Here is a 13716-nt window from a genome sequence, read left to right as displayed (position 1 = left end):
CAAAAACATAGCTGGGCGTTGTGGGGGGCGCCTGTAGTCCCAGCTACTTGGGAGGCTGAGGCAGGAAACTCGCTTGAGCCCAGGAGTTGGAGGTTGCTGTGAGCAATGAAGCCATAGCACTCTACCCAGGGGGACAGCTTGAGGCTCTGTCTCAAAAAAAAAAACAGTGGCTGGATACTTTCTGGATAGCCCTCTATGACAAGAAACTTCATATTTACAAAAAAAGAAGATTTAGGCATAAACTTGAAAGCGTTAACTGTAACTACTAGAGATTACAAAACTACATAGAGTTATACAAATTACACAGCATTTATCAGAATAAAAAGTAAAATAAGAAATTTAGAGAAGGTAATACAAGTCCGATTACAAATTACAATCCATAAAGGAGTTTTTAACAATAACCATTCATATTAAAATTAGCTTTTACTCTACTATCAAAATTTTAAAAGAAGTATATACATTACATTGATATGAAAATTAAAATATAAGTAGAGCTTTTATATATTCTTTTTTTTTTTTTTTTTTGGAGACAGAGTCTTACTCTGTTGCCTTGGCTAGAATAAAATGGCATCATCATAGCTCACCACAACCTCAAACTCTTGCCTCAACCTCCTGAGTAGCTGGGACCACAGGCAATGAGCCACTACACCCAGCTAGTTTTCTATTTTTAGTAAAGACTGGGTCTTGCTCTTACTCAGCCTGGTCTTGAACTCCTGAGCTCAAGCAATCCTCCTACCTCAGCTTCCCAGAGTGCTACGATTACAAGCATGAGCCATTGTGCCAGGCCTATAAATTCTTAATAAAGCAACATAAACATTTAGAAAATTAATAGGAAGAAAATATTTTCTATATTTTCAAGGTGGTTTGCAGGTTTGATTTTTCTTTATGAATTCAACAGATTCCAATTAAGTAAGAAAGTCTGAAATTTTAGAAATGTTACTTAAATGAATTTCCTATTTTAGTTTAGAAATGTTTCCATTTATTTCTGAGATTTTATTTTATGCATCGTTAATATACTACTACTAAGATAACATATAGGACTAAGTTCAAATTTCATTTTAATGACTTTATCTTCCAACTCGTCTTTAAAAGAATTTTTTAATGATGTCCAATCCGACTGCTATGAACACTCCACTCTGCTTGCAGAAGGAATGCTGCTAACTTCTTCCAAGGCTAATTTTGTTAACATGTACCTTTTTCAGCTTCTTCAATGACTTGCCTCACTGCTTTCTTTAAACTGTTTGCCCGCAACATTATCTCCCTTGGTTTGACCCCTTTGTGTGAGCAAGACTTTCGAATGTCATCTGCGAGCTGTTCCCTGCTTTCACCCAAGGATTCTTCACTTGAAGATTCCACGGCATATTCCTCCACAATGACAGGGCTGGTGCTCGAGAGAACGGGCACAGCCTGGGAATCTGTGTGCAAAGCCTGGAGCAGTTGTTCGAGTTTCTCGTTTAGGACTGAACACTGAGAAAACGATAAACAAGAAGTATGATCAGCAGACAAGCTACTAGATACAAGACATTTTTATGTAAAATGTTTTAAAGTTTAATCACTAGAGAGAAAAACACTGAAATTCAAATGGCTTACCACCTTTAATTTTGTAGATGTTTTAGTCCTGGAAGCACTTACTTGGAAAATCACCATTTAGTAGAGACAGAAAATAATAACTTAAATGAATGGTTTTTGATTTAGGGGGAAGATGCCTGTATTGATGTTTGCTAGACTAAATAACATAATTTTTTAAAAAAAAATTGGCACAATTCTTACGTGATTTCATTGATTTACACTCCCTAAGCCATGCAGACAACATTGCATGGGGAAAAATTTTTTCAACCTTGTATGGCTAGTTCTCTTAACAGAACACAACAGACACTTCACTATAAAGTGACACATTACATACAAAATTACAGATTACATAAAAAATTTTCTATCTACTATACAACATTAAATAAACTTTTTTTTAAGTAACTGACTTATGGCACTACATGCATTTTGAGCATCATAAACTGAGTCTCGGCAACCTCACCCTCAAAACAGTGGTTTGCAAAGGACTGAACAGTGCCTAAAAGATTATTGGCTCAAAAACAGTAAAAGAAAACACACAAGGACAAGGAGGGAAAAGAAGAGCACTGCAGTTAAGAAAAACAAGCGCCAGGCAGATCTGTGCTCCTTTCTGCTCTCCTTGTGTCAGGATTCTACCCTGCATCACCTTTTATCTGCACATGATTTTCAGTCCCTTTCTTCCGTGGATTTGTCTTTGACGACATACAGAGACAGAGTTACAGTAGAAACGGTTTAGACACAGAAATGTGGCCAGAGAGGGTTTCTGTTTTCTGAAACCCTCCAATGAGTGGAAAGACAAGAAGAACAAGGTGGAAAATTAAACCACCATCTATGACATGAATCTGGGGTAGCAAATTCCTTTGCAAGCCCAAGATATCCAACCCTTTGGTAAGAATGCCCTGTCCGGAACTCAAAAGCAAAGACAGTGGCTTTTAAAGTTCAGCAAGTTGCTCTTATTTTAGCATCAAAAAAACTCACGAAGAGGAGAAAAAATTGTAAGCAAATGCAAGAAACAGCTCTCTAGGCCACCCAAGGGATCCGCAAAGAGGGAGCCTGACAGGCCAGAGTTTGCTTGGAAATGGAAAGTCGCTCTTCTCCCCAGTGGACCGCATCCCATTCCCGCCGTCCCCACTGCTATCCACGTCCCCTTCACGATCTCCATCACTGGGAAAAGGATTTGAGTTATAAAATAAATTTTGTCAGATGGTTTACAGCAATGCAGTTTTCTCACTTATCAAATAGATTTTTTCTAAATCCTATCTGATTCAAAAGTGATTTTTCTCTTGATTTGAGATGTTCTGGCAAGAAGACCTCCTGATCAGCTTAGGTTGAGTACACACTTGAACGTGAACCTTGTGAGTGAACAACTATCGTGTCCCGCTTACTTTATTGGCCACGGCATTGGCTACAACAGCATTTTCCAAAGTTCTGTCGTACGACTTCTCTACTTTGGCCACGAAGTCCTTTACAGTTTCACAGAGTGTCCTTTGAGGAAAGGAAATTGTACAAGTCAGTAAACTTCACAGGTTGATTTGCTTTGATTTAGAAATATATTTAAAAATAGGCACCATTAGGCAAATTGTCAAATAGCTGTAAAAAGCATCTGGGTCATTTACCATGTAAATCCATGCTTCATTCTGCTGTGCATTCAGATAAGTTCCAGACATTCTAAGTGATAAATGCAGGCAGGAATAAACCCTGCTGTATATAACGTAAATTATAGTCATTTTAATGTTACAAGAAACCTTTTTCAAATATTTAAATTATTAAGGACAGTATTTTTAAGATTCAACGTTAAAAAAAGTTTATATACTTTCAGCTTACATATTTTCATAATAGAAAGTGCAGGAAGATTATAAGATTATTAAAAGATTATTGCTTATGGTAGCACTATTGAACTACTATTCATCATAGGAGTATCTTGGTAATATATTTCTAAAGAGGAAAGTGGTTGTATATTATCCTGGAAACTGACCCGCCACTTGAATTATACTCTCTGTACATCCATCTTTTTTCCTTAAGATAACCAATAAATAACATGCAAGACTAACTTAATTTAGCTCTTGTTAGTGTCAGTAATATAGGTCTACTTGTTTGTTTCTTTTAATTATATTTGGTTTCTCTGTGATAAAAATAAACTAAAAGAAAAAATAACCTGCAACACTTAAAAAAAAAGTTTCTAAAGCTTTTGGATCTAAACAGTCAACAGAATACTGTATGGTCAGCTGGTTTTTTAAGCAAGCACTTAAAATGATGGAGTCAGACTATTTTGAAATCATAATATCATCTGGCGTGGTGGCTCATGCCTATAATCCTAGCCCTCTGGGAGGCCTTGGAGAGAGTTATCACTTCTCAGGAGTTCAAGACCAACCTGAGCAATAGCGAGACCCCATCTTGACTAAAAAGAAGAAATAATTAGCTAGGTATTGTGGATGGCACTTGCAGTCCCAGCTACTCAGGAGGCTAGGGAGGGAAGATCACTTGAACCCAGGAGTATGAGGTTGCCGCAAGGTAGGCTGATGCCACGGCAGTCTAGCCTGGGCAACAGAGTGAGACTTTGTCTCCTATCAATCAGTCAATCAATCAAATCATAATATTGCTCCCTATTATTTACATAGGTTGAGAAATTTAAAGGAAAAGAAAAAAATAGGTTTCAGCAGAAAAAGAAAAAAATAGGTTTTTTTCTATTTTACTGAAAATTTTTTTCTCGTAAGTGAGTGGCGTAATGGTAAATTTTAGATACTTAAGTATCATGAAATTAACCCATTCAATAGATACAAGGACATACACATACATGCACATATCCGTACACAAACACACACTTCAAGTCTTCACATTTCTCATCTAGGAAATAAATGCATTACTCATAATAATTTTAGTTTCATTTGTTGTTTTTGGCCACAATTTCTGGATTTCACTTGGACATAAAGTAGTATTTCCTAATGTCCAACCTTCTTAGTTGGCTTTTGAAACTCCAAAGTGCACAGATGTGCTACAGATAATCTGAGATGCACTACTTTGAGGGACAGGAGATATTGGCATTCTCAACTTTTGGTCCAAGTTCAAAATAGAGGTTTTTCTTGCCATTATAATAACAGCATCTTGATATAGTTTTCTCTCAGGTGTGTGAAATTATATGTGCCATAACATTTAGGAAAAAAAAAATTGGGAGTAGAATAAGTAAAAAAACCTAATTAACTCTTACTGATAAAAGTTTATAAACTACTGACTTAAAGGAGAGGCATATATTGTGGTCAAAGACTATTAATAACTCTTTTTCATTTTTATTAATAGCATCTATGATTGCTAATTAGAGCTGGGATTCTCAGAACATCACTCCTGTTACCATACGAACTTGATAAAATTCCAGTCAAAATCAAAGAAATGATGTTTTAGGTTAATCTACATTTACTACATTAGTTAATCTACGTATTAGTTATGCTAATGGAATACAGCTTTTCTATCAGCATTTAGACATTTTAAAAATCACTAAAAATAGTTAAGGCTACTGGGAATTATTATTTATGGAATAAATACAATAAGAAACACGCACAAGAGGGACAAAATATTTTCCCTTATCATTCAACAAATAAATGACATTAACAAAAGAAGGCAATTTTTTTGTTGTTGTTGCAATGGGGGTGTGTGTGTATGTTTAGTATTTTTTTCAATCACTGAGTTGTAATTTCGTGATTTGGATACTTTACTGTATATATGTCAAGACTCAATAAGGATTTTTTTTTTAAAGCTGGGGGGAAGCATTATAGACTTTAAAAGATCCAAATGCCTGCATTAAACTTGTTTGGATTTTGATATGAACAAATTAACTATTTAAAAGAAAAATCCTTCAAGATAACTAGGTGGAAATGAGATATGGATTGAGAAATATTGATGGTATTATTATAGATTTTAAAAAAGATTTTATACACACACACACACACACACACACACACACACACACGCAGTTGGCCCTTTAAAGAAAGGTAATATAGGCTGGGCACAGTGGCTCACATCTGTAATCCTAACAATGTAGGAGGCTGACGAGGGTAGACTGCCTGAGCTCACAGGTTCAAGACCAGCCTGAGCCAGAATGAGACCTTGTCTCTAAAAATAGCCAGGCGTTATGGTGGGTGCCCATAGTCCCAGCTACTCAGGAGGCTGAGGTAAGAGAATCATGTAAGCCCAAGAGTGGGAGGTTGTTATGAACTATGGCGCCACATCACTCTACCCAGGGAGACAGCTTGAGGCTCTGTCTCAAAAAATAAATAAATAAAGTACAGTATAGGGAGGATATGAGCAGGTTATATGCAAATATACCATTTTATGTAAGGGACTTTGAGCACTAGTAGATTTTGGTATCCGTGGGGGGTCCTGGAAACCAATCCCCCGTGGATACTCAGGGATGGCTCTATACCAAAAATGGAATAAAATGATTTTTGAGATTTGCTTGGAGAAACTGTAGCAAAATAAAGTGGGGAGCAGGTGGCAAAATGTATATAAATACTGGAGCTGAGTGATGGGTGTGGTGAGAAATCATTATCCCAGCCTCTCTACTTTTGTATGTTTGAAAATGCCCATTAAAAAATAAAATTAAAAATACATTGTACTACTGATATCAAGTTAATACCTGTTGTCCCCTCTTTTCTCTCATGAACCTCTTTAAGACAATACCCTAGAACAGTCATTTTCACCTGGTGTGCCAAATGTTAAAGATCATTAATCCAATTATTCTGAAAGGTCTTCAAAGCACAGTAGAGTATATTCTTTTTTTTTAACTCTTTTTTTGATTAACATAATTTAAGTGTGCTGCGAAAGTTTTACTGTAGGTTCAAGTGTGCCATGAGATAAAAAAGGTTGGGAAGCACTGCTCTCAAGCTTTAATCTGGCATTGTAAGGCAGGGTGCTGGCAGGTCAGGACCAGGGTTGGAGGGGAATCTGCTCAGAGGAAAATAAGCTACTGGGGAGAGATCCAAACCTAGGGCTAAAAGCAGGGCTGTAGACAGGGAGTCAGACCAAGGTCAGAAAATATTGGAAATGTTAATTGGGCAAAACAGGAGTTGATGATGTTACAACTTAATATACTACTTGGTAGTTTATAAGCTCTATATTTATTTTATTACTCAACTTACTTCTCCTCACAGTTCCATGAAGGAGGAATAATAGGCATTCTTTCCACTCTTACACTTATAAAACCAAACACAGGATCCCAAAGCCAGCAAATGGCTGAGTTGCAACCAGGACCCCAGATTGGCTCCAGCTTAGCACAGTGCTGTGTTTTACTCCAGTGGTTTTCAAACTGTACTTCAAACTATATTTCCTCCAGAAATACTTCAAGGATCCCGCAAATGCTTGATTCAAATTACATTCAGAAATAGAGGACATAAGTTTTTAAATGCTCAAATGATCATTAGAAACACTAGAGACAAATAATATGCAAATGTTGACTTTAGAATTCACTAGCTTTCATGTAAACACTGGACTAATGCATCTCCTCCCATTTTTATTTAAGAAGACAATTTCCTTACAATCACGTAACCGAAATACAAATACAGAAACAACAGGAAGCTGCAATGAATATAAGGCTTTAACAGCCACCTTACTGCTTAATATTTCTCATAAATGACTAATAATTCAATCCCATTAATGCCAACAAAACAAAATTTCATTGTTTTAAAATTGGAATTCTGTATAAGGCTTTATTTGGAAATACATTCCCACTGCTGTTATACTACCCAGAGACTACATAGGTATTAAGATTGAGAATGATATGGAAAGAAAGGTGACTGCTTTCCTGTTTGCATCAGCTGAAATTTCATAACATGCATTCCTTTTTATTTTTTTATTTTTTGAGACAGAGTCTCAGAATGTCAGAATGTTGCCCTCGGTAGATGGCCATGGTGTCACAGCTCACAGCAGCCTCAAACTCTTGGGCTTAAGCAACTGTCTTGGCTCAGCCTCCCAAGTAACTGCAATTACAGGCGCCTACCACAATGCCTGGCTACTTCTTTAAGGTTGCTGTTGTTATTGCTGTTTGGCAGGCCCGGGCCAGGTTCGAACCCACCAGCCCTGGTATGTGTGGCTGGCGCCCTAGCCACTGAGCTACAGACACGACCATGAATTCCTTTTAATTAAAAACATATCAAATGTACAGGAGGTAGTGATCAAACATATCAGGTCAATATAAAGGCTTTGCTCACACCCTAACTATAAAAGGTGGCTGGATAAAATATTTACTTAACTATATTCAACAACAAAAAATTCTTTTATAACTTGTTATGCCTTAAAAGAAGTTCCATTTCAACTTTTGATCTTTTCTAGCAATGTCCTCTGAAATGTCTTATAAAGACACATTTGATTCATAGGGTGAAGGTAGCAAACTCAAATGTGTATAGGGAATAGGCATGTAACTTAGGTGTGTGAATTGGATCTGGGATGAGAAAGACAATAGAGAATGCTGGGGCCTGGGACAAACTGGAGATCTATGCATTTCTTCATAAAGCAATACCATTCATTAAAAAAAAAAACCAAACAAGTATAAACAAACTAGCAGCACTGCCTGCCAGACAGAGGCCTGCCTCTGCCTGATCCAACCCAGTGTGCTTCCCCATGCCCTAGGCCAGGTGTCCTCAAACTACAGCCCGCGGGCCACAGGCAGCCTGCCTAGGACATTTATCCAGCCCACCAGGTGTTTTTGCAGCTGCTGCCTGTCCTGCTTAGCAGCCGACTCATCCCCAGGGCCTGCGGTCCAGCCCTCCAACAGTCTGAGGGACAGTGAACTGGCCCCCTGTTTAAAAAGTTTGAGGACCCCTGCTAGGCTGTTCAACTCTTTTTCTTATTATTGTTCGGTTCTGTTTTCTATTCCTGGAGGTGTGTGGCCAAAACCCGTTGTCACAGTTATACTTTGGTCACATGCAAATTTGTTTATAATGATTGATCTTGTCTTTCCTCAACTTTTTGCAAGGCACATAATTGACTAAGTGGGTATTTTTAATAAATGTGTCTATTTCCTTTCTCTCTTTGCTTCTTTCCCTTCCTTTTCTGAACAATAGTAATGCTTTTTTGCTAAGCCAAATCTTAAAGCTTTCTTTTGCTATCAGTTGAAAAGTTCAGTTGGTTTCACCCCCCTTCCTCTAGGTGACTTTCCAGTTCTCTTGACATTTGCCTAGCATGCTTCAAAACTAAATCCTAAATTCCAGCCAGGCAACATTTGGGATAATAACATCAAGTAGGTTTGGCTCCACATACAGAATCCACTTACCTAAAATCTGATAACTTTGAATTAAGATATAATCATGCAATTTAAACACGCTGAGAAATGTCATTTTGAAAAACCTCATTGTTATTTTCCTTTTACTGATATGAGCAGTTTCTAAAGAGTAGTGTTCATGGAAATAATGAATTATAAGGAAATGTGTTTCCCATGTCATAATTAATCAGAAATGCTTCCTTAAATAGACATTTGGGTTAATTAATCTCCAAACAACTTACTTGGAGATTTGACAAAAATATTTCAAATTAAGCATTTTTTTTTTTTTTTGAGACAGAGCCTCAAGCTGTCCCCCTGGGCAGAGTGCCGTGGCATTACAGCTCACAGCAACCTCCAACTCCTGGGCTCAAGCGAGTCTCCTGCCTCCGCCTCCCAAGCAGCTGGAACCACAGGCGCCCGCCACAACGCCCGGCTATTTTTTGGTTGCAGCCGTCATTGTTGTTTGGCGGGTCCGGGCTGGGGATTCGAACCCGCCACCTTAGGTGTACGTGGCTGGCGCCTTAGCCGGTTGAGCTATAGGCGCCGAGCCCAAATTAAGCATTAAAAGAGATACCCTCTAGATGTATTCCAGGGCAAATAACATGCTAACAGGATTTTTTTTTTTTTAAAACAATTCTACTTTAGTATTCCTAACTCTATAAAATACTTCATGGATGTTTTTTGAAGAGAAAAATCACAAAATGATGTGAATGTCTGAAACGAGAGTTCCTGTCATTTTCACTGTGTGACTATTTCATGACTCAAACTCCACCACTCACTTGGCAGATGATATGACCACTGCACGCTCGTCAGAATTGATGATTTTCGTAAGATGAGTTGCAACTGAGTCTTCATAAATTGTCATCTGAAAAAAGTAAAAAAACCTACACTGTATTATTGCTGCCGGCACGTATACCACTCAGTTCTTACTGCTCCGTAAATGGAACCATTTGCACCATGTGTGAGATACGGTGATGGCGATAATGAAATACATAAAAGAATCACTGTGCCAAATAGGTATTTCCTTTCTTTGAAACACTTTTGGGTTTTTGAATTCTTTTCATTCCCCCCTTTTTGATTTTTAGAATTCCTTAAATTCTTTGAAAAATCCATAAAAACCCCTTTAAAAAATTGTATAATGTCAAACACCCAGGTCACTATGAAAGGTTTGAGATGAACTGTGTAATGGTCCTTTGTTTCACTTATTTCCAAGAAACACAGTTGACAGCATCCCTTCTGATTCACCATGCTCAGCGTATCAGTGCTGTTGAGAGGGCTTCTTCTGCTTCCATCCACGTGGATTTTTTGTTTCTGGATTTTTGTGTACCCCAAAACTTTTGTAATGACCCACATATCTGAATATACACAGAATTCCTATAAGTGAAAAAAAAAAAGCCACTCTATATAATAATAAAAAATGGACAAAAGAGGCTCAGCACCGCCATAGCACAGTGGTTATGGTGCCAGCCACACACACGGAGGGTGGTGGGTTCGATCCCCAGCCTGGTCCTGCTAAACAACAATGACAACTGCAACAAAAAATAGCCAGGCATTGTGGCGGGTGCCTATAGTTCCAGTTACTCAGGAGGCTGAGGCAAGAGAATCACTTAAGCCCAAGAGTTTGAGGTTGCTGTGAGCTGTGATGCTCTGGCATTCTACTAAGGGAGACACAGTGAGGCTCTGTCTCAAAGAAAAAGCTGGGTGCCTGTAGCTCTCAAGTGAGTAGGGTGCCAGCCACATACATTGAAGGTTGTGGGTTCGAGCCTGGCCCAGGTCTGTTAAACAACTGCAATCAAAAAATAGTGGGAACTTGTAACAGGTGCCTGTTGTCCCAGCTACTCAGGAGGCTGAGGCAAGAGAATTGCTTAAGCCCAAGAGTTTGAGGTTGCTATGAGCTGTGATGCGACAGCACTCTTCCGAGGGCAACATAATAAAACTCTGTCTCAAAAAAAAAAAGACAAAAGAAATTTAAACATGAAAAGATGCAAAAGGATCATAAACAGATGGGAAGGTATTCAGACTCATCAGCCATCAAATAAAACTATTATAAAACCCGAGCAGCACCCCATCCCATAAACACCAGAACGGCTAAAAGCAAAACCACAAATGAAAAATGCCAAGTGCTGGCAAGGCTGGGGAGCGACTGAATCACATGCACTGCTGATGAGAGTGCAAACTAACAAAAACACCCTAAAAAAATATTTCATAGTATCTATTAAAGTACAACAGGTTTAATGTAACCATGTTAGACTGTATTAAAAAGAATTAGCACATTGTACCCCACATATGCATGAATGTACTCATCATCTATGTGTATTTGACAGTAAATTAAAAAAAAAAAAAGTACAACGCATGCATTCGTGCCACAGGATTCAGAAATTTACTTCTGCATATACACCCCAAAGAAATGCAGATTCGTGTTCACCAAAAGACATGCGCTAGAATGTTCTCAGCGGCATTCATTCCCTATTAGAAGGTATAACAAACTGCAGTATCACTGTGTAATAGAATAGGACAGGACAATGACAATGAGTGATCTACAGCCATGCCACGATGGAGATAAATCGGAGGAACACAATGCTCAGTGAGAAGATAATGAAACAAGACAGCATAAAACATGATTTATGTTATAAAGTACAAAACCAGGTCAAAGTCATCTGTGCTGTCAGATGTCAAAAGAGTGGTTATTTGGGTGGGAGTTATGGGTAGTGACTGAGGGGGACTTCTGGGGGGCTTGAAAGCTGTCCTGGGTATTGATTACATAAGTTTGTTTAGTTTGTAAAAATTTACCAAGCTGTATATTTATGATATGTGTACTTTTCTGTATGTATACTTCAATAAAAAGTTCTTTAAGGGTGGTGCGTGTAGCTCAAGGAGTAGGACACTGGCCCATATACTGCAGGGGGCAGCTTCAAACCCAGCCCCAGCCAAAAACTGCAAAAAAAAATATATTTTTCAATGCTGAACGCACTATCATACCATCATGTAAATAAATATTTCTCTTAAATAACAAAATAACCAACATGACGCAAGTGTCCGTATCCCCCTTCCTATTTGACTGGAATTTTAATATCCGATTGAACGAACACATCTTTCCAACATGTAAAAATGTGCACAAGATTCAAACAGCTTCGTATTTAGACCCTGCCATCAAAAGTTCAGACTGAATGGTGTCGCAGGTCATGCAACTCAAAACTTTCTACCATAACTGATCTGCGCTTTGCAAGATGCCTCCTCTGCACTTCTACTGATTCAAGTATCTTTTTACTGCTTTTTACCAATTAGCATCTGTTTATTCAGATTTAATTGAAGATTCAATTAATGTCCCTCCCCACATGAAGCCTTCCTGACTGGCCTCTTCCCAGAGGAATATCATTCCTAATTTACATTAAATTCTACCAGTGGGTAAGTCAGGCAGCATGTTACTCTGAATTTCCATCTTCCCATCCTTCAAAGGCAGACCACGTATGGGAAAGCAATTTTACATGAAAGAGAAAGGAGGGGAGGGCAGGCACGCCATGGTGGCACATAACATTGCACTGAACCCCAAACCCACTTTATTGATCTCTTTGTTTAAACACTAAAAATTGCATCTTTACAGTTAGGATCAGAAAAAGGAAATCAAATCTAAAAATGCAAAAGAGAAAAACGTTCTTCAAAGATTAGTTTTCTCTGCAGCATAGATAATATTTTACATCATTAATGCCATTAATTAAGGAGTTCATTAATGTCAATGACTAATTTATTCACTAATGCCATCTGAAATTCACATTTAAAAACCCAAGCTTTTGTCTGTTAAAAATATTCAAAGACAAAAATACACAACCAATTTCAGAGGAAAATATAATCATCTTTATGTCCAAGGATAAAATAATTGCTATCACTTATTAACCTATTATGTAGTTATAATAGGTTAGCAGGGTCAGGGAGGTAAGTAATAATAAATTAACATTCTGTACTATGTACCAGACACTAGGATTTAAAAGCATGTTGTGTATATGTGCCCCTTTAACTGTCCTGTTTTATAGCCAAGGAACCTGAGGAAGCTGACTTGTGTGATTTGCCTAAGACCCACAACTAAATGTACTCAAACTAAGAATGTATGTTTAGTTTATTTTTTGTTTGACACAGAGCCTCATTATGTCGTCCTCGGTAGAGTGACGTAGTGTCACAGCTCACAGCAACCTCACACTCTTGGGCTTAAGCGATTCTTTTGCCTCAGCCTTCTGAGTAGCTGAGACTACCACAATGCCTGGCTATTTTTTTGTTGTAGCTATTGTTGATTAGTAGGCCCAGGCTGGGTTCGAACCTGCCTGCCTCAGTGTATGTAGCTGTCACCCTAACCACTGAACTACGGGCCCCTAGCTTGCTTTTATTGCCATTTTTAAAAAATATCACACACAGTAAAGTGCACTCCTGGTGTCAGCCAGAGGTGTTCAGTCCCTGGTCAGGGCCATTCAGCACACTTATTTAATGTGTAATTTTAAAGTTTGTTCTCCATTTACTATAAAAGTAGGTTTTTAAAATTTTTCATTCAAAACCATTTTGCCCTAAAAAATTAAAATTTCCTTCACATCCGTACAATTATACCTTATATTTAATGATTAAATATAAGTGACAAAAGTAAATTTTCTACCTTTATTTTATAGATACAGAAGTAGGTATTTCTGAAGTACGTAGAAGAAAAGAATTCCCATTTTTGTCTTTTTGGAAAGGAAATTAATAACATTTACAAATACGGGCCTGGAGCCTGTGGCTCAAGTGGCTAACGCACCAGCCACACACATACACCTGAGCTGGCGGGTTCGAATCCAGCCCAGACCTGCCAAACAACAATGATGGCTGCAACCAAAAAATAGCCGGGTGTTGTGGCGGGCGCCTGTCGTCCCAGCTACTTGGGAGGC

General features: G+C 38.1%; 1 protein-coding gene across 3 annotated transcripts in view; it reads right to left on the bottom strand.

Annotated features, from left to right (window-relative positions):
- DGKH (diacylglycerol kinase eta) overlaps window positions 1-13716 on the bottom strand; it is a 190509-nt gene that overhangs the window by 37557 nt on the left and 139236 nt on the right. For all 3 annotated transcript variants that reach the window (XR_001161318.2, XM_003790345.3, XM_003790347.2), the window contains 3 exons: window positions 9592-9677; window positions 2952-3051; window positions 1194-1467 (listed from right to left, as the gene is read on the bottom strand). Coding sequence is in view for 2 of the 3 variants with exons in the window: in XM_003790345.3 (XP_003790393.1) it covers window positions 1194-1467; window positions 2952-3051; window positions 9592-9677 (460 nt within the window). In the remaining variant the exon portion in view is untranslated. The remainder of the gene's footprint in view (window positions 1-1193; window positions 1468-2951; window positions 3052-9591; window positions 9678-13716) is intronic.

This window comes from Otolemur garnettii, unplaced genomic scaffold (assembly GCF_000181295.1).
Source record: "Otolemur garnettii isolate 467f Iridium unplaced genomic scaffold, OtoGar3 scaffold00043, whole genome shotgun sequence".
Taxonomy (NCBI): Eukaryota; Metazoa; Chordata; class Mammalia; order Primates; family Galagidae; genus Otolemur; species Otolemur garnettii.
The sequence above is the reverse complement of the archived record's forward strand: the minus strand, read 5'-3'. Positions and strand labels throughout refer to the sequence as shown.